Source organism: Bos mutus, chromosome 3 (assembly GCF_027580195.1).
Source record: "Bos mutus isolate GX-2022 chromosome 3, NWIPB_WYAK_1.1, whole genome shotgun sequence".
Classification (NCBI taxonomy): domain Eukaryota; kingdom Metazoa; phylum Chordata; class Mammalia; order Artiodactyla; family Bovidae; genus Bos; species Bos mutus.
Genome location: NC_091619.1, coordinates 109,450,330 through 109,472,415, shown reverse-complemented (window position 1 = coordinate 109,472,415; position 22,086 = coordinate 109,450,330). Strand labels below are relative to the sequence as shown.

Sequence of the window (22,086 nt, the reverse complement as noted above, 5' to 3'; positions counted from 1 at the left end):
TGAACAGGCATGGGGTCGCAAAGAGTCGGACACTACTGAGCGACTGATCTGATCTGATCTGATGGCTGATTCATGTTGAGGTTTGACAGAAAACAGCAAAATTCTGTAAAGCAATTATCCTCCAATAAAAAATAAATTAAAAATAAAAGAAGAAAGGAGGACAGTTTCTCCTGCCGATGATTCCAATGGCAGCCCCAACCTCACGCTTCATACTGTGTCCAATGGGGACCAAGTCCCTTCAAAGTTTCATGAATGGAGCCTCTCTGCTACTCTGTCCCAGTGTCACCTATTTGGCAGGGGGGGGGGGACCTAAATGCATAGGGTATTCGTTCATTTATTTGTCCACTGAACAAACCCATATACATGCAATGCACCAGGGGCTATTTTGCAGTGGAGAGCAAGATGATTCTGGTCTCCTGAGTTCATGGAGCTTCCGTGGTGGTACCTCAAAGAGGTGACAGAGCACAGGAAGAGAGAGGAACTGACATTTGGTGCAAACCCATTGCAGCCGGGCACTAGATATGCATTCATCGGCTCATCTGTTGTCAACAACTGTCCCGTTTTACAGATGAGGGAAAAAAAGGTGGGGCTTGGCCAAAATCACAGGCTAGATTCAAACCCAGGGACTGTCTGACTTCAAAACTCCTTCTGATATCCCTAAATTCACACTGAGAGGCTGCCGTTCTCTCCTGACCTTCCATGGGTTCCTGCAATCTCCTAAGGCCATTAGAAGCCACTCCCAGTCCTGTGCTTCAGTTATTTCACAAAACGGAATATTGTCTGATCTTGGCGGTGTGATTACATTTTTAGAAAGGAAGGGAAAGGGAACTTTTCTACAGAACCACATCAGCCAGGAGCACAATTTAGACGAAAGTGTAATTTAGGGACCTTATTTTTCAGCCAACCAGCTAGCAAACATTTGTGCAATTTAAACCTTTTCACAATCCACTTTGACAACCAAGTATCCAGGGGTCGACTCAGTCTGCTGCTTATCGCCACCAGACTGAAAATTCTACTTCCCCCTTCATAATTACTCTAGGCAATCAGCACCAACTGATCAATCAAACAAAGAAAATTGCAGGTTTGAAGCTTTAATTAAATCTATCTGGCACTATCTAATTAAAGAAAATCTTTACACTTCTGCATACTCCAAAATAGTAAGAACTCGTTCCTTTGAGGTTCTACAAATAATTCACCATGTCGAGGTCTTCACCTAGTTTATGTTGGAGGAAGACCACAGCAGAGAAAAGACACTCATTCCATCTTCCTGTTCTTTTGGCCCAAGTTCAGGTAAATTCTAATATCAGTGGTGGGGTGGGAGCTATGGGAGAGGAATCAATCACATCTCTGGTCATTTCTCTCTCATCCACTGAAGCCCATGAGGACAGATGACTCTGTGTTCAGGCTGCCTTTCTCCCATCCCCCACTGCACTAGTCACCTAGGCAGCTGAAGGACACTAAAAAAGAACAAGGATAAAAAGCTGGGAACTTGGCTACCTCTTGGGCCACCTCTTGTTAACACAGGACTTATTTGCCATTTGGAACCTCAGCTTTCTCCTCTGTAAAACGGGGCCAAAAAAAGACACTTTGGAAATTGTTGAGAGAAGCAGACTAACACAATGTGTCTGGGAAGCTTAAGCAGCCAGAACTAGGAGGAGCAATACTCGTCACTCAAAGTGGATGATTCCAAACCTTGCCTTAGATTGCAATAACTCCTCTGGCATTTATTCCTCCACCTACCAAGGGCTTTGACAGCCTTCTTGCTTTCTGCAATTATCTGTGGACAGTGATGAATTCTTGTTATGACTGAAATAGAGCTAGACTCCTGGAGCCAGGATCTGTCACCTTTCCCCTTTGCTGGGTAGGGGTTATGTAAGCCTAAGATACACTTATCTGTGATGTGTTGCTGCAGGGCTTTGGAAAAGAGGGAAGTTGAATGTGCCTCTATCAACTGACCAGGGGATCACGAAGCCCCCAGACCACTCATCAAGAGCACTTTGAGACAAAATAATCATATTGGAAAGGTGGAGTCAAAGGTATACACTTCCTTCCTTGATTAGACTGTTTGATAAGATTGCCACTGCCTGTTAAGGGATGAGAGTTGCCATGGTGATAGGGAAGACTAAATCAGGAGGGGACAGGGAAGACCTCCCAAGGTGCAGAGGAGAATGCTGATATAAACTGATGGGCAGGATTTAAGACACTGCCCTGCCAGTCTCCAAGATGCTCAAGGACAACATGAGGGTCTATGACTTCACCAGCCAGAAACAGTCTACACTGACTTCACTGCCTTCATCGTATTATCCTGGGAGCCTGGGTCAGTGCAGCTCTGGGGGACAGGTGCCATAAACATGTGCCTATGTGTCTATCATGTCACTTGAAGCTACCAATGAATATGTTTCCTCTCCCTCGAATTTCCATAATAAAGTCTGCTAGGTCCTGAGAAAGGAAATACATGTTAAGAAACACAATGTAACAGAACAGGTACCATGGAGCCACCTAACGATAGGTGGAGACACCAAACTCATTTCAGGTTTTCACTAAAAGTCACCTTCTTAGTGCGACACCTTCCTTGGCCACCCTATTAAAATCTCACCACCTGCACTTCACATGCTTTCTCTGATGTGCATTTCCTTCATGTGCTTATCTAAGTAACTTTCCAGATGAGTGGAATCTGTAAGGCTAAAGGCAAAAACAACTGCACATGATTACTGTACTCTAGCTGAAACATTGTTTCCCATGGAATACAAGTTAACAATCCTGATATCACTCTACCTCCTGGAATTGAACAATTCAGTCAATGGATGATGGATGGTGGGAACCAAGTGTCTCACTGTTGGAGTGGACGTTCCAGATAAGCAAAGGGAGGAGGCTAGAATGATCCATGTGGTACTAGAGTTGGAGACTTCAGTATGAACTCTCATTTAGCTGAACACAGATATAGATGATACATATAAAAATATTTATAGATATGTGCATACACATGAGTTAGGCTGCATACACATATTCCCTTGCTCTGTCAGCTGAGAGGGCCTAGAAGCAATGATACCTCAACAGTAATGAGCACATCTAGCACCAGATCTTGGTTTCTAACACCAAGGATGCAAAGCTCATTTCTTCAAAGAGATTCAGTGAAACAATAACAGCAACAACAACATCAACGGCAAAAGCTCTCAATGATGGGGAAATGCCAAAGGAAACAAGAGGCGTCAACTGAAAGAGTCCCCCCATGGCCAAAAACTTTCCAGTTTGAGCAAACAAAATAAATAAACTAGTATTGGATGATAACCCAATGTAAAAAAGTAAATATCCATACATCCATCTGATATAAATAAATTAAGAAGTGTAGGAAAATAGATTTCTCCTGCAGAAGAATTCCAAATAATTTATGCAGCTACTCTGCCCTCAAGATGAAGCTGGCTCTCAACTCTGTCAGCGTGGGTTGCACACAGGGACTTCCTTCCAAAGAGGACAGCACTTCACAGTGGAGAAGACTGACAACCTGAACTCAACCAGGTGGTCAAGGCCAACATCAACATAGGTGAGCCATGTTGACGGTATGTATCCTTGAGATGATGTGAGGAAAAGGGAGCCCTCCTGCCAACAACACATTCCTCCAGTCTGATCATGAGAACATCAGACAAATCCCAACCGAAGGACACTCTACACAGCACCTGACCAGTATTCCTCAAAGCTGTCGATCATCAAAAACAAGGAAAGGGGGCAAAACTGTCATGGCCAAGAAAGCCTAAGGAGACACAAAGACTAAACCTCATGTGGTTTCCTTGGATGCCATCCTCGAACAGAACAAAGATGTTAGGTTAAAAACTAGTAAAGCTAAAGCATTAATCGCTCAGTCGTGTCTGACTCTTTGTGACCCCATCGACTGTAGCACAGCAGGCCTCTCTGTCCATGGGATTCTCCAGGCAAGAATACTGGAGTGGGTTGCCATTCCCTTCTCCTGGCTCTTCCTGACCCAGGGATCAAACCCGAGTCTCTTGCATTGCAGGCAGATTGTTTACCATCTGAGTAACCAGGGAAGTGATCCCTGGGTCGGGAAGATCCCCTGGAGAAGGGAATGACAACCCACTCCAATATTCTTATTGGAGAATCCCATGGACAGAGGAGCCTGGTGGGCTACAGTCCATGGGGTCGTACAGAGTTGGACACGACTGAGTGACTAACACACCCTTCACTCAGATTCCCTTATTATTTAGACAGAGACTCCTGAGAAATCTGTATGCAAGTCAAGAAGCAACAGTTAGAACCAGACATGGAACAACGGACTGGTTCCAAATTGGGAAAGGGGTATGTCAAGGCTGTATACTGCCACCCTACTTATTTAACTTATATACAGAGTACAAAATGTGAAATGCCAGACTGGATGAAGCACAAGCTGGAATCAAGACTGCAGGGAGAAATATCAATAACCTCAGATATGCAGATGACACCACCCTTACGGCAGAAAGCAAAGAGGAACTAAAAAGCATCTTGATGAAAGTGAAAGAGGAGAGTGAAAAAGCTGGCCTAAAACTCAGTATTCAAAAACTAAGATCATGGCATTCGGTCCCATCACTTAATGTCAAATAGATGGGGAAACAATGGAAACAGTGACAGCCTTTACTTTCTTGGGCTCCAAAATCCTTGCAGATGGTGACTGCAGCCATGAAATTAAAAGACACTTGCTCCTTGGAAGAAAAGCTATGACCAACCTAGATAGTATTTTAAAAAGCAGAGACATTACTTTATCAACAAAGGTCCATCTTGTCAAAGCTATGTTTTTTTCCAGCAGTCATGTATGGATGTGAGAGTTGGACCATAAAGAAAGCTGAGCACCTAAGAACTGATGCTTTTGAACTGTGGTGTTGGAGAAGACTCTTGAGAGTCCCTTGGACTGCAAGGAAATCAAACCAGTCAGTCCTAAAGGAAATCAACCCTGAATATTCATTGGAAGGCCTGATGCTGGAGCTGAAACTCCAATTCTTTGGCCACCTGATGCAAAGAACTAACTTGTTGGAAAAGACCCTGATGCTGGGCAAGACTGAAGGCAGGAGAAGCGGATGACAGAAAATGAGATGGTTGGATGGCATCACCAACTCAATGGACGTGAGTTTGAGCAAACTCCAGGAGATGGTGAAGGACAGGGAAGCCTGGCTTGCTGCAGTCCATGGAGTTGTAAAGAGTCAGACATGACTGAGCAACTGAAAGACAACTTCAAAGAGCAGGAAGACTGGGAAGGAGGCTGTTGTGACAATCAATGCAAAAGATAATGGTAGCCTGTATCACTGTGATGGCAGTGGAGGGAGTTGGAAGGGATGGGCTTTGAAGAGGACTAACATTTACCCGATGCTGAATATGTGTCCAGCATCTTCTGCACACTTTATGCCTGTAGGGTAGTTGAATCTTCACAACTTCCCTAAGGGTAGGTACTACTCTAATCCCAACTTTGTTGATATAGAAACTGAGACTCAGAGAGAAGTGTCTCAGCATCTCGCCACCATTAAGAGGCAGAACTGGGACTCGAACCCAGGCAGGCCAGCTTCAAAGCCCCTTTCCTAACCACCACCCTACACATGCATGCTCAACTGGGGCTACAGGCAATAGGAGAGAGAGGACTACAGCCAGAACCACATTTGGTGCCAAGAAGAGTCCACCAAAAGTCAAGAGCACAAACAAAGTTGCTTAAAAAATACTGTATTTTATCAGTCAATGACCTAACTTTTAGGCACAAAGGCCAGGCCACCAGGAGCTTCATTTCCCTGAAAGCAAGTATCAAGTCTGGAAAGCTAATGGACACTGCTATCTAGAATCCTCACCTACCTCTAGGTTCTAACATAAATTCCAAAATGCCAAGACTCAGAATTTGCAATGGCCAAGAAAGCACTGGCTACAATGATAACCCTGGACTCCAAGTGTGTACAAATTTATGTCTCACTTATGTAAAATCCAGTCAATCAGCAGTCAAGGGAGGGGGTGGGTCCTACTTCATAAGACCCACCAGGTATCCAGGCTTCCTACATCTGTTTCCAGGGAAAGAGAGCAGATTACAAGGGAGCTTCTCTGGGCCATGCTGGGGTGGGGGTACCATTACTTCATCCACTTTCTACTGCCACTAAGGTGTACAGCTCCACCTCGATGCAAAGAGGCTGAAAAATACTGACCCAGTCTGGCAGCTGTTTCCCACAGACAGCACTACCCTGTGGAAGAGAAGTAAGAATGATGGCAGACAGTTAGCCTCCTCTGCCACCCTGCTTAACAGGCCACTGGAAAATAAACCCTTATGCCAAAGACAAATGGCGCAACTGTTGAAAAGCCAAGAGCAGTACCTGAATACGGCAGAAATAATCCAAGAAGATCAGGAGTATTTTACAGCCCTTCCACATACATCTCTAGTATCACTCAATCACACAATTTCAGCACTGGGAGAAGCTTCAGAGTTCTCTTGGACTTGAGTCCTCAATTTATAAGTCAGGAAAATGCAGCTGGTCCTGAGAAGGGATGGGACTTGGCGAAGGTCACAAGCATACCAGTGGCTGTGCTGGGCCAGACCCCATGTCTCCTCGCCCCAATTCTCACTGACAGTGGCTCTCTGCTCACTTAAGAGACTAAGAATTGGTTTTCTTTTATGTTTACTTTACATGCATGAGGAGCTCAGCGCTTCGGAGATGCTTACTTGGGTACCATTTCTGCTGACCAATGGAGTACATGCTAAAATTACCAAACCTTCCTCTCCCTGAGGACATCATCCCCGGGTTACCAGGGAGCCTTGTACCTTGATTTCTGCTGTCCCAAAGGTTCAGGGAATGAGCTGAGGATACAGAAGGGATACACTCCTATCTCAGCAACACCCTGATTGGCCACCACTTGCAAGAGACAGGCAAAGGAGGGTCAAAGGGAAACCGACTCCATTCTGGGTAAACTCACATCTTTGACAACGCCTGGTAACACTGTGGGCAGGACTGATCATGGCGAGGGAGGCAGGCAACACAGCCTTTTGGTCCAAGACTTGAGCTGCATGGGGCCTTACATTCTGGCTGCTATTAAACAGCAGACTTGGCGAATGAACGAGGCAAGGCTTTGCCACAAAAATTCACTTTGACCTTGAACCACAGGGCTCTACTGTGAAGGGAGAGATTGCTCAGGACCCCGACACTGCTGCGCACCTGGCTTTGTATATCTCCCGCTGCCAACCCCTCCCCCACCACGTCTGCCCAAACCCACCCTCTGGCATTAGGTGATGGAGCACACGGCTGCCCACGGGTCACTGCACTTGCAGACCCTGCTCGCTCCTCTCTGCAGCCCCCTTCAGCCTTGGTGTGGTTGTGCAGACCTGTGTGAATATGTGCTTTAAAAAGATTCTTTTTTTAATTGAAGTGTAATTGCTTTACAAGGTTGCGTTAGTTTCTACTATACAGCAAAGTGAATCAGCTATACATATACACAGATCCCCTCTCTTTTGGATACTCTTCCCATCTAGGTCACCACAGAGCACTGAGTCCCCTGAGCTATACTGTAGGTTCTCGTTAGTTATCTATTATATGCATAGTATCTCTATAGATAATATGAGCTTTTGAATACATCTCCCCCAAGGCACATAGCCTCTTTGAGACTCGGCTTACTTAGAATGGAAAAAAAATGGATAAGAAAAAATGGAAAAATGGATAAAAATGGAAGTGATAATTCTTACCTGTGGGAAAATTGTGAAGACTGAATGAGCTGTGGGACTTCAAGCACTTGACACACAACAAGTAAATGTTCCAACCACTCTGATCCTCCTCTGTGTCCATCTAAGTCATCAGAGCTCATCGTCCAGGAGATAGAATGCTTCCCCTAATGTTCTATGGTGTTTCTTGGGCCAGTATTGTTCCCCAGCTGTCTGGGCCCATAAGAGGGGTCAGTGCTATCACTCGGGGCCTTAGCAGGTCCTCCCCAAAGCTGGCCTGGGGAAAGGCATGTGCCAAACTAACTGTGGTGACCCAGAAAGACAGGCGGCTGCCCTCTTCCAGGCAGCCCCGTCCAGTAGCATTCGGAGGCCTTGGCCTCTGCACCCTTCAGCTGACTCCATATTAATCAGAAATAACTTCATCGATTAAATGTGAAGCTCCTACCAACAGGTTTGCCTCTGGATGGCAAATTTACCCGCATTTAGGATAAATCAGACATATTTACTTTTCAGATGTTAGGGGTTTGATAAAATCCATAATGCCTTTGGCCTCAAGCCCTCTTCCTATTAATTATTAAACCCTTGTGTGTTTCGAGGGTAATTGAATCCATGTTTCTAATTAGTTTACACTTAATTCATCAGAACAATTTTTAAGGGGCTGATGGATGTCCCAATAAGCCTCATGGGCAGTTTAATGAATCTTTATTTAAAAAGAAATTGGACACACACCAAACTGCTAACAGCAGTGACCTCAAGGGAGCAGGGCTGGGACAGGGCCTGGGGAAGGAGGCGCTCGTCTGTTTTCATTGTACACTGCTGTGCAGCTTACTTTTTTTTTTCCAAGTACTGAGTTCCTGTTACTTTTACTATTTTAAAGAAACTGCTTAAAAAAGGAAAACAGGATGAATTTTTTAAAGGGAAGCGGAGTGAATGCAAATGAGTTGCAAGCAGTCAGAAGGCTTTTGGACATGGAAAAGGAAGCCTGGCTTCTGGTTCCAGAAGACTTGTGGTCCCTTCCTCCACTAGCCACTCAGTATCTAAGAGACCTTAGCCACATACACTTACTTAACCTCGGCAAAGAGAATGCACACTACTCCTCTCACGGGGGTGTTGTTGGATTATTACATATGATGTGTAATGACTGTTTAGGACCTTTAGGCGTGTCCCCACTTCCATCCCGTGAGCTCCCCAGCATGCACACAGGGCCGCTGGTGATCCGGCCTGGCCACACCCCAACCTCCCACAACACCCCACCCCTAGTGAATTCTCTGCACCTTGCCTTTCTCTTGATTTTGCCTTGACTTGAGCACATATTATTCTCTTGACTTCAAACAGTCTCCCCACTCCTCCTTCGATGCCTTATTAGGGGATCCCTTTCTCCAAAGGCCATTCAGTCATTCACTTCATAAGTGTTTGCTGAGTGCCTCCTATGGGTCAGGCCCCGGAGATGCAGGGGAGAATAAGACCAGTCTCTCTAGTCAAGGAGCCTACAATCTTTCGAGGGAAATGAGCAGAAATCTAAGAATCACACAGCATGCACATGTAAAGCCGTGAAGGACAGACACACAGTAATCTGAGGGATATCACAGGAGGGTTGGATCGGATTGAGAAGTAGGGGTGTCACAGAGGATTCGCCAGGTGAGAAAGTGACAAATGAGCTGAGATAGGAAAAATGAGTGAGCGCTAACTCAGCAAAGGTGTAGAAGCAGAGCTTGCATCCCAGGCCCACAGATCAGGACCTGCAAGTATCTCCCCATGACTACGCACACCAGGTTCCCCAGCCATGGCCTCCTGGACTACCTTCGCTGCTTATTTATCTGTTTCCTCGGAGACTGTACGTTGCTTGAAAGCAGAGGCTGCCTTGTTAGCTGCTGTATCTCTGACACCTGGTATTCCTGGTAGGCATGCAATAAATGTTGAAGAAATGACAAGTGAATGCACGTGTCTAGCATGGTTGCTGGCCCACAAGAGGTACGCGGTGTCCTCGCTTCTGCTTTCTCCTTCCCAGCATCCTTCCTCTGCTTTAATCTTAAACAGGAATGCTCCCTCATCCCCATGGGTCCTCCCAGCCACCTCCTGACCACAAGAACACATTCTCAAGGCATTCTGGGGAGAGGATCCTCCAAGGACAGCTGTATTGGTGTGTAGGCACACTGTTTAAGAAATCCAGTAGGCAAGTCCTTTAGGGGGCCTCTGCTGCAATACACAGTCATAAGAAGACAGTAAATCTGGCAAATTTGTGGATTTTTTACAACTTCCAAACAGGTGTCTAATGCCAGTTGAGTGAAATCTGCAACAAGCCCCAGACGACTAAAACTGCATTCCACCTTAGGCGGATGACAGAATGTGTATTGCCAGCAACGGAGGGAACCAGTTGCAGTGTTTCCCATAACCTGAGCCCAAATGTCTAAATTAAGGGATGCTTAGCTGTGCTTAACCGGTGCAGTCATCACCAGTGCCCTATAAACCCTCCAATACACAGTGATGTCGTTTATTAGCAGCAGCTCCATAGATTATGTTTGCTCATGTTCCATTAGAAAACTTCATCCCACATTAAAATGCAATGCAATAGGATGTTTGCCAGCACAGAAAGGCCACCTAATTTTGCAAAAGCAGAGATGTGGGCATTGTTTCAGTAATTCATCCAGGCAGGGCTGACACTGCATTGTCTGGGCGGCTCTTGGTTCTTTTCTTGCTAATTTCTAAACTCCTACAGGCTCCTCAGACTTCAGGACCAGTTCCCACTCCCATTTCCCACCCTGCTCCATTATAAGAATCTGATCAGCTTCTATTGTAAATTTAATTTCAAGCAGCCAGACGCTGCCTTCTGGCACCCTGGGATGCTGCTTGTGAATAGCTCTAGATGAAATGTGAGATGCTTTCAAGAAGATGGCTGTGAACTCCTGGTGGAGAAAGGGAGTGGTTGGGAGATGAATGGCATCTGCATATAGAGCAAGCAGTGTGTGGTGTGCCTACTGGCACCTCTTCATTAGCGATGCTAGGTGCAGCCGTCAGTGAATAGCATCACTTTAGAGTTCCCCATTTTGCAGACGAGGAAACTGAGGCCCAGATGGGCTGACTTACTTGCCCAACATCACTGACACAGAAAGAGGATTCGCACCCACATACATCTGATGTTAAAAGTCTTAACTCCTCCTTAAACGCCTACCTTGGGATTTCTCAACCTCAACACCACCGGCCTTTGCGGCTGTCTTGTGTGGTAGCACTTAACAGCATCCCTGGCCTTGACCCACTCGATGGCCCCTCTCCAGCTTGTGACAACCAAAGATGTGTCCAGACATTGCCAAATGTTCCCTGGGGGTCCAAATCACCTTCAGTTGAGAATCACTGTGCTACGTCGCGTCTTATACATTTATTGGGTTTGCGTGTGTGTGTGTGTTTGCTTAGTTGTATTTTCTAATTTTTTTCTACCAACATACAACTATTTCTTTTGTTTACATCTCATCACAATTTAAAGCAGTTTACACACATTATTTAATGAAATCCTTATCAACCAAGCTACAAAGTAGAAAATGATACACTCACTTCGTGGATGAGAATACTGAGGATAAGAGTCAAAGTGACCTGTCTATGCCAAGTAGCTAGCAAGGAGCTGGAATTCACTTCTTGCTTGTGCAAGATGTATATTTTACTGCATGGCTTGGCCACAGCCAAACGTGGTAGGAGGCTTGATTCCCAGCCTCCAAGAACTTGACTCTAACCAGGAAGGAAGTTTGCTGCTCACAATACAACCCATGAGCTAGCAGCTAGAGAAAGACGAGTATAAAGAGGATTCAGAATTGGGGTGGGAAGGTGACTCCAGCCTTTTGCTGGAATGCATCCATAAACAGAGTGAAAAGGATTGAGAGAAAGTAAGGGAAGAAAAGAGAAATGCATTAAAATGCACAAAGGGCAGAATTGGGCTGCAGTCCATGGGATGGCTAAGAGTCAGACATGACTGAGCGACTTCACTTTCACTTTTCACTTTCCTGCATTGGAGAAGGAATGGCAACCCACTCCAGTGTTCTTGCCTGGAGAATCCCAGGGACGAGGGAGCCTGGTGGGCTGCCATCTATGGGGTCGCACAGAGTCGGACATGACTGAAGCAACTTAGCAGCAGCAGCAGCAGCAGCAGCATGCCTGTCAAATCTGAGACAGAAAACCCCAAGCAGTGCAGAGAGAACCATGCTGTAGGCTTCTTGCCAGTCCCCCAGGCCCACTGCCGGGCCACGGTGGGATCAGCAATGCCGTCCGCAACAAGTGACTTCCCTTGAGCCCAGTCTCTCCTTCAGTGTTCGTCCTCCACATCTGCAGCCCCCCAGTGTAAACAGTCTAATGGGTGGGCCACAGAGGAACTGTCAGGACAGGCACCGAAATGCTCTAGTGCAGTCTGAGTTCCTAAGAGAAGGATGCGAATAATGTGTGTGGGCACTAAGAGGTCTACAGCAGGTGACTCTCACACAACGCCCCTGTGAGGTGGGTCAGTGTCACCACTGTTTTGTAGGTGAGGCTCAGAGAAGCCAACCTGGCACAAGTCATGGCACAAATAAATGTAGAGGCCAGCTGGGTGTAAATCTGGGCCTGTCACCACTGTACCCTCTGTCTCCCAGGAAAATGCAGTGAGAGAGGTGACCTAACTGCTCTGCTAGATGAATGAAGACAGACAGTGCATAGAATATCCTCACATCTCCCAGGATGCCACGAGAACACATTTTCATGGAGCCTGGATTTCACATTAGGCTGATCTGGCTTGCTTTCTGCGTCCGAGCCAAACACTGCAGAGACATCCTCTACCCCTTCCTTTTTCATACTCCCACCATACAATCCCTACAAACCCACCCTTAACTCCGAGGACCACGCTTTTCTGTAGCATCATACAAACCCGTGCCTTCTTTTCTATTCATTATTCTAGCTCAGGTTACCATCGTCTCTTGCCCGACCTGGATGTCACCAGTCTGGCCCCCAAACCAATGCATTTTCCGTACTGAAGCCAGACCATGCCAAAATCCTCCATTAAAGACCTTCATTTGAAGGGCATCTACCAAATACCTACAGCCAATATCACACTTAAAAGGTGAACGGTAGACTATTTTAAGATGAAGAACAAGGTAGGGATGTCCACCCTCACCACTTCTATGCAATATTGTATTGAATACTGGATGTGTTCAACATTCTATCCAATGCAATTAAGCATAAATAAATAAATAGCATCCAGATTGAAAAGGAAGAACTAAAACTGTTTTTATCCACAATTATTAAAAAAAAAAACTATCAGCAAGTTCACAGGATATAAGATCAATATACAAACATCAATTGTATTTCTAAACAATGAATCATCCAAAAAGAAAATAATTCTATTCACAACAGCAAATCAAAAAGAATAAAAATCTTAGAGATTTCCAGTTCAAGATGGAGAGCCAAGACAATATGTTAAACTCTTCTTCAGTCTGACCTCCTAAATTGTCAAGAAAATAGTCCAAGGTATATGAAAAGAAAGACTATATACATCCACGTGGAAACGAGGAAAAAGAGACAGACACCTACGTGCTACAAACTCTAAGGAATTTCTACAAGATGTAGTGCCGGTAAGACCTGACTAAGAAAAAGGCTCTCTAGCTCACTAGACAAGATGGTGACAGAGAAATACAGCTTAAAATGTGTTCTCAAGAAGTTCCTTTAACCATCAGTGGAATAAAAATCAGAGACGAGGCAAAGAAAACTTGTGCTTAAAGATGGAGAAATGGAAAAAATAGTAAGGAAGCTTAAAAACAGAAAATATTAGATATTATACAAGAACAAATAAAACAGTTATCATCAAAAAGTGTGAGTGGATTAAACCTTTCTGTTACAGAATAAAAATTCTTATGAAAGATTTTTAAAAACAAAAATCTAGATGATACATGAAACAATGATATAGAAATATTAAAATAGAGGAATTGGCAGATGGTTGATAAATGCAAACCCAAAATAAAACAAAAGTGACGATACTTGTATCACAGTAGAATTTAAGGCAAAAAGGAGGGGATAAATATAACTTTTATATTGGGAAAATTATAATTGACTGAATATCTGCTACTTAAAAATACTGACATGCTAAAGAGTATACATCAAAATATATAAAATAAAAACTTAGAAATTAAAGGGAGAAATTGATTTAAAAAATAGTGAAAATGTGAAGACAATCACTTGCACTTGGGCAACAAATAAGAAATCAGGAAAATTAAGCAATATTAACATGAATTTCTTCAGCCTTCCACCATAGAATATATGTTTCTTTCAAATACTCAGAATGTTTACCAAAATGATCTTATACTGAGAGAAAAAAAAGTCAAAAAATTCTCTAAAATAGAAATCATAATCTGAACATAAAGCAGTACAATTTGATAATAACTTAAGTATAAAAATATTACTTGGCAATTTTGATGGGAAAAAAAAAACCCTGAGAGTCAAGGAAGAAACAATACTGCAATTAGAGGCTATTTCTGAAATAACAACTATCCATCAAAATTTATGGGATACGGTCAAAGTTGTGCTTAGGGAAAAGTGTCTCCTAATGTTCTGAATATCAGACAAGAAGTAATGGAACTAATTCAGTGCATGAAAACAGCAAACGAGCAGCAGCAGCCTAAGGTAAGTGGGAGAGAGAGACAAAGGAAGGAAGAAGCAGAACTCAGGAAGCTAGGCAACAGGAAAGGAATAACATTGATAGCTCTGGAGTTGGAACTTTAAAAAGGCCAGTAAAATAGGCAAAGTTCTGGCAAGACTGATTGAGTAAAAAGAGAAGAAAATGCAAATGCACAAACCAGATGCAAGAAAGGGGGTGTGATCCCATAGAGTGTGGAGGTAGAAAAGTTGTCTAGGAAAACTATATGCAGCGAAAATGAACCAAAGCAAGCACACGAAGATGACCACAGGGATGAGGGGCCAGGGCAGGGATGACCTCATGAAGGTACCAACCCCAGCAGCCTCCTCCTCAACCACGCTGGTTGGTCAGAATCCAGGGTGCCCCCCTTGCCAGGACCGCCTCCCTAGCTCCTGGAAACCCCCACCCTTCCCTGCCAGAGTCATCCCCACCTCTGGGGGTCTTCTACACTTCACTCGCAGAGCCAGAGAACCCAAATGTCAGCAAAGAGAGCTTCGATCACCCGTGTGTGCACCCTGCTTTAAGAGTAAAGAAAGCTGGAAGAATTTCAGGAGGCAGATCTGCCTCCAGCGCACCCCAACCAGCCACCCCACTGGCCTGACCTGATTTTCTTTTCTTTAAATATTTGTTTTCATTTATTTGTTTGGCTGCACTGGGTCTTAGTTGCAGCAGGCAGGATCTCCAGTTGTGGCACGTGGGATCTTGGTCCCCGACCAGGGATCAAACCCAGATCTCCTGCGTTGGGAGTGCAGAGTCTTAGCCACTGAACTGCCAGGGGAGTTCCCGATCTGACCATCTTTCAAACCTTCCCCAAGAGGCTATGTGTGTGCCCCACCGATGGGATCACCTGAACTCAATACCCGACAGTCCAGGCTCCTGGTTTTCAGCTCCGGCCAGTCCCAGTCTCCTAATTCTATATCTCTAGCCCCACCCGATGTCCTTGAACTCTACACTCACATATTCAAGTCCAGGCCTACCTACCCTTTGCCCCCCACCCCTGTGATCAGCATGTAACCTCCACAAAAACAGTGGCTTTGTTTTGCCCACAGCTGTGTCCCCAGCACTCGGACCAGTGTCTGGAACATAGTAGATGCTCATGAAATATCTGTGGAATAAATGAGTGGAGAGGACTCCAGTCTCTTCACCCAAGTTCAGTGAACACCTACTGTGTGCTAATCCCTGTGGAATGTCAAGAGCGGATGGACAAGCCTGGTCTTGTCAGGAAGGACACTGAGTCAGGGGAGCCCCAGAGGCCCACCCCTGTGGCAGGCATGGTGGCCTCACCTCTGCACTGCCCTGAGAGGGCTGGGAGTGAGCAAGAGGGCTGGCACTGTCCTGGGGGTGCTGTCTGTGACTCCTCTCCAAGAGCATCTTAAACAAAACCTTGAGGTTAAGGACTTGGAGGGAACCTCTCATCCATGCACTTCCAATTAGCATCCTGACCTCCCCACGGCTTGGCTGGCATACCATTGATTCTCTTTCTCCCTGGGAGCCCAAAGTCCTTTGGGCAGAACCAGGAGGAGTCTTGCAAGGGAGCACAGCAGGCCAACAGGTCAACAAAACCTGGAAAGCTATGACTCTGGAGCCTTGACCTTTGTCCCACTAAAGTCTGCTCTTTCTGCAGAGGTGGTACCCTCCCTCCCTGTCTTCCTCCTTGATGTGAACTCTCCCCTCGGAAACCAGTTCAGGAGTACCAGAAAGCAGTCTCGTCCTCTCCAAGGTTTTCTCTTCCATCACCTGTGCTGGGGTCTAAAAAACTGGGGACTTCTTAACTTTTCAATTCTACACGCAGAGCCAAAGCCACGCAAAGGCAAGGCCATTTGCAACAAAGTATTGATGGTTTTCAAACACAGGATGCAAGACACAGTCGCTACTAGCCTTCAACTCATATCTGCTGGGTGCAAGGGATGTACGTCTTGCGTATGCATGCAAAATCAGTTTCAACAGAAAGACTTGAATTGCTCTGTTTTCTATCTAGTCTTCCCAAATGCCCTACTCATCCATCCTGCCTACTGGGAACCTCTAAGTGGGAGAAAGAGCTTTATAAAGAAAGAGCAAATTGAGGGCAGGCCTCATAAAGACAGAGGTCTTTGTTGACTATGGTTCACCCTGCCTGGTTCTTCCTCCCAGTCAGCTTGGCTTAGGCCCAGCTGTTGGCCACGGGCAGGAGCGGGTGGTACCTGGTTCGCAGGTTCTCTGGCTGGGGTGGCCCATCAAACACCGACAGGACGTCAAAGTCCTCCTCCAGGGCAAAGGACTGGAACACGAGCTGGATCCGGTGCTGGTCCTCTGCGGTGATGGTCCACGTGCAGTTGGCGTAATTGGGGTAGCCATACGGGAACCCCGGGCTCTCAACGGTGCCATTGGGACCCTGCAGTTGGAAGGTGCAGTTCTGGCCTGGGAGAGAGAAAGGGAGCCATTCATTATGGCCAGAAGGACTCTGAGACTCTGCCAGAGGGATGGGCGCGACGTGTTAGATGATTGTGAAGCCCCTTTTCCAGGTGCCCCCTCTGGCCACAGAGGGAGGGGAGCGCGGTGACTGAGCCCAAGTGCAAGCTAGCTTGTGCTGTGCCCTGTCCAGCTGATAAAATGAGCATGGCTGGACTCAAGCCCCAGGACGATTCTGTGAGGTAGGAAACAAGGCGCAGAGAGTCTGAACCAAAAGCCAGCAGACCGGGCAGAACTTCCTCTTTACAACACTAGATGCCAGAATGCTGTTTGCAATTGTTCTCCATTTTCCATGGCCCCTTGACCCTCCAGTCCCTCCGCTCAGCTCCCACCCTCTCTTCCCATCTCCACAGAAAATAAAAGCCATCAGTGGGGACCCCGTTGTCTTCCCAATTCCACCCCACCCGTCCAGCCCACCCCACTTGGTCTTCCTGCCTCTTACAGATGAACCCACCCTCCTTCCATCTAAAGACATTTCTCCCACATGCCCGTTGCATCCTATTCCTCCCTAATCTTCATGAATCTTATGCATGTTTCTCTCTCAAGTATATTACATGTTGTCTCCTCTCCACTGAACTTCCCTGTTTTAAACGTGCTCAAGAATCTACGGCTAAGAAAGCAACGCCACATTCCACTCCTCTTCTCCCTCCAGCCTTGTCTCTCTCTTCTCCTTCACAGCCTAATTTTCAGAAAACACAATCTGTCTGTTCTTTCTGTCTCCATTTGCTTCCCATCTTCTGATCCTATTGATCTACCCGAACAGATCCACTAAGGTCACCGATGGGTCCAGCGGATACTGTTTAGTCCTCATTTCAACAGACCTCTCTCTCAGCGGCCTCTAGCACTGCTGCTCACCCCTCCCATCTGGAAATGCCCCTCTCACACCAAAGCATCTCAGACTACACTGAGCACGAGCGCCGCGTGGGGGCCTGGCTCACGTAGATTTGGATGAACAGCACCTGGGTGGGGAACTCATCTACCTGTAGCCCTGGAGATGCAACGACGCTTTGAACAGCGTGGTCTCCAGCTTCTGCCCACATCACTCACTTTCCATCTTTCCCCCCACTGAGCTTTCTCCAGCTCCTTTCCAGGGTCCGTGTTGGGGTCTCTCCTCCTTTCTGTCTATTCTAGAGAATTTTCCCACTTGTGCACTGATGACTCACAACTTCACACTCCATGTCAGACCTCCCTCTGAGCTCCAGACCTGACATCTCCTTTGTGAGATGCAGGCTTGGAATGTTCTCCACCCACCCTTCCTGACGCTTTCCTCTTCTTCACAGCCCCATGGACAACCTATTACCCTGTCTCTATCTCTACTTCCCTTGACCCCACAGCATCTCTCCCCTAAACCACCATAATAACCACCTCCTAACTGGTCAACCACATGTACCCTGGTCCAACCACATTTACACTACAGCTGGGGATGTCTTTTCAAAAGAGAAATCAAATCAGGTCACCTCCCCTTCCCCTCACCAACATCAAACCTCCCATAGCTCATCACTGCTCTTCAGCAAGGAAAAATTACTTGTAGACTTATGAGGGTCTCTGCACGGTTTGACTCTTAATGACCTCTTAGCCTTGTGTCCAGTAGCTTTCCAGCCAAACCCCACCCCTTTAACAAACTTGAATAGATATTTCTCCAAAGAAGATATGCATACAGAAGGCCAACAGGTACTTGAAAAGATGCTCAACATCACCAGTCATTAAGGAAATGCAAATTGAAACCACAATGAGGTATCACTTCATACCTGTTAGAATGACCATCCTCAAAAAGATAAGAGATGACAGATACTGGCAGGGACACAGAGAAAAGAAAACCTGTGTGCACTGTTGGTGGGAATGTAAACTGGTACAGCCACTACAGAAAGCAGTACGAAGGATCCTCAAAAAATTAAGATTAGAACTACCAGATAATGCAGCAATCCCACTTCTGGGAATACATCCAAATGTAACAAACACACTAACTCAAGAAGATATCTGCACCTCCATGTTCATAGAAGCATTATTTACAATAAACAAGACATGGAAACAATCTAAGTGTCCATCGATGGGTGAATGGATAAATTACTTGCAAGATATATGCAGAAGAATATTCAGTTCAGTTCAGTCACTCAGTCATGTCCGACTCTTTGCAACCCCGTGAACCACAGTACGCCAGGCCTCCCTGTCCATCACCAACTCCCAGAGTCTACCCAAACTCATATCCATTGCGTCGGTGATGCCATCCAACCATCTCATCCTCTATAGAGGAATATTACTCAGCCATTAAAATAAGGAAATGCTAACATCTTCAACAACATGAATGGACCTTGAAGGCATTATGCTAAATGAAATAAGTCAGAGAGAAAAAGACAAATACTGTATGCTATTACTAATATGTGAAATCTAAACAAACAAACAAACCCCCCAAAAAACAAATTCATAGAAAAACAGATTAGACTTGTGGTTATCAGAGGCAGGGGGTGGGGAAGGGGAATTGTAGGAAGGTGGTCAAAAGGTATAAACTTCTGCTTATAAAATAAATAACTACAAGGGAACTAATGTACAACAGGAACACTATTGCTGACACTGCTGTATGATACACAGGTAAGTTGTTAAGAGAGTAGATCCTAAGGGTTCTCAGTACAAAGAGAACAGCTTTTTATTTTCCCTTTCTTCTTTTCTTCTTATTGTTTCTGTATGAGAAAATGGACATTAGCTGAACTTACGTGGTAATCATTTCACAACATACATCAATCAAATCATCATGCTATATGCCTTACATTTGCTTGGAGGTATGTGTCAATTACATTTTCAATACATCTGGCAGAAAACAAACACCCCACCCTTCTCAGTCCTCTGTACTGACCACACTCTCACTCCTCAGCCACAGGAGCTTTGCATATGCTGTTCTCTCTTCCTAGAATACTCTTCCCCTCCTTCCTGGCACATTTTCTTTCAGCTCCCAGTCAAGGGTCTTTCCTTGACTAGTTCAAACCCTTTGTTATATGCTTTCCTGAAACCATCACTTCTCCCGGGCAGTGCTTATCACAGAAGCATATGTCCATGCTTCCAGATGACACATCCATAAGTATCTGTCTTCTTGCCAGGCTGTAAGCTTCATAAGACAGACCATACTTGAGTTTTCCCATATTTGAATCCATACCCCAAGCTCAGTACCAGACACACGGTAGGTTCTCAATAGTCTAATATGATGCTGTATTTAGTGAGTGCTTGGTTAGACACTCCTCTAAGAACTTTACATATATTAACTTGTTTAATCCTCACAACAGCCCTAGAAGGCAGATTCTGTACATATCATCTCCATTTTACAGATGAAGAACTAAAGCAAAGAGAAATGAAGGAAGGGAGCCCGAGTCTCTCCATTACTCAGAGATGGGATTTAAATGTCAGCACTCCACTTCCGGTCCACTCTCTCAAATACTGAGTTGATGAAAAAGTTCATTCGGGTTTTTCTATAATATGAAAAAGCCAAACAAACTTTTTGGCCAGTCCAATATAATGCTGATAAATTGACTCAACACTAATTTTTTTAAAGCCCACTTTAAGGATTAACTAACAAAGGGCAGTTAATCTCTAAAATGACTTTAATATTGAAAAATCTCTTTTAATACAAAAGAGGGATAACACAAAGTATCCCATTTTAAAAGGGGAAAAAAGCTAAAGTTTTCTGAATAAATGCTAAATGAACATTTAATAAAATTAGACATGTAACCCTGATTCAAGTAAGCATTTGGAAGCAGGAGAAAGACTACTTCCTTAGCATGACAGAGCATCCATTTTAAAATAATAACCTACATCCTACTTACAGTGAAACATCTGATTAAGATCAGGAATGAGATACAAATGCTACTATCACCTCTGAGATTTCATTTCTTATTAGAAGAGCTAATCCATATGAGGCAAGAAAAAGAAATGAAAAAAGAACAAGCAAAAACATGGCTTGCAGATGATGTATTAATATACCCAGAAAACCCAGGAGAATCCATTAGAAAGCGATTAGAACTAATAAAAAATTTCAATAAAGTAGCCAAACACAAAATAAGTAAATGAAATCAATGATATTTCCATATGTCAGTGACAGATAAAAAATAAAGAAGCAAGGTCTTATTTATGATAACTACAAAATGCATATAATGAATGGAAATAAACAATGGGCTGTCACTGTACAAAAATAACTTTTAGAGAAGGATAAAAAATTTTTGAATAATTGGAGAGACATATGTAATCTTGAGTGGAAGACTAACTTCCGAAAGGTTAATTTGGAATATTAACCTTTTGAAAAGTTATTGAAAAGTTAATTTATAAGCTTAATGCAATTCTGATCAAAAGCCCAATGACCTGCTTTAAATTTAGTAAAAAGGATACCTAAGTTTAACTGGAAGAAATAGACAGTCACAGAAAATGGATAGTTTTTGAAAAGGTATAAAAAAGTAGCATTCTCATTCTACAAGACACTAAATAGAATCACCAAATGATGCTTATGACAATAGCATGAAGGTGGCCCAAGAGTGGACAGGCAGAACATGAAATGGATTAGAGGAAGAGCCTTAAAGAGACACAAAAATTAAAATATGTACAAGACAGCGTTAAAAATCAATGAGAAAAGAAAATCATTTTACAAGGTCAACTAATTAACTGTTTGAGAAAAGAATTAAGTTATCTCAATTCACACCATATAGCAAACTAAGTTTTTTTTAAAAAAAAGTCAAAAAATAATTAGAAGAAAATAATGCACAAATAATTATCTGACTGAGTTTTCTGGATGTAAAAGCTGTGGAAGATACTACAAGATTGCCAGTTTATACAAAAAGTATGTACAGGTCAAAAATAGAAACAAAAGCAAAAGCCACAGAAAAAGATAAAAAAGTAATATATTTAATACAAAAAGAACTATTACCAACCAGCAGGAAAACAGCAAGCAGGATAGTTGAAAAGCTGGATAGGGTCTTGAATAAGTTATTTCACAAGGAAGACATAAGCTGCCCAGAAACCAGAAAAATATTCAGCTCCAATAATAATGAAATAAAGCTCCTAGCTCCACAACTTTCCCTTGGTTCACGTTCCTGAATTTCACCCCACGGGCACCAGATCTACTCAGCTCACCCCTCTAAAACCTGTCTGTCGTGTCATTGCACGGCACTCATTCATTCATTCCTCTAGGTTAGACCCTGTGATGGGTCTTGGGACCCGGATCACAGACAAACATAAGCAAATACTTTCACACGGCAGTACTGTGCTACAAGGGTGCACAGAACAATCCTCGAGTATAGACCCCACAGGGGTCACGCGTTGAGGACCGCCCTCATTCGTGTCCCATACATCCACTGGA

General features: G+C 44.4%; 1 protein-coding gene across 1 annotated transcript in view; it reads right to left on the bottom strand.

The window, feature by feature from the left end:
- Positions 1–22,086, bottom strand: part of LOC138985581 (CUB and sushi domain-containing protein 2-like) — a 335,213-nt gene that overhangs the window by 265,585 nt on the left and 47,542 nt on the right. The window contains exon 3 of the mRNA XM_070362513.1: positions 16,487–16,703. Coding sequence (XP_070218614.1) covers positions 16,487–16,703 — 217 coding nt within the window. The remainder of the gene's footprint in view (positions 1–16,486; positions 16,704–22,086) is intronic.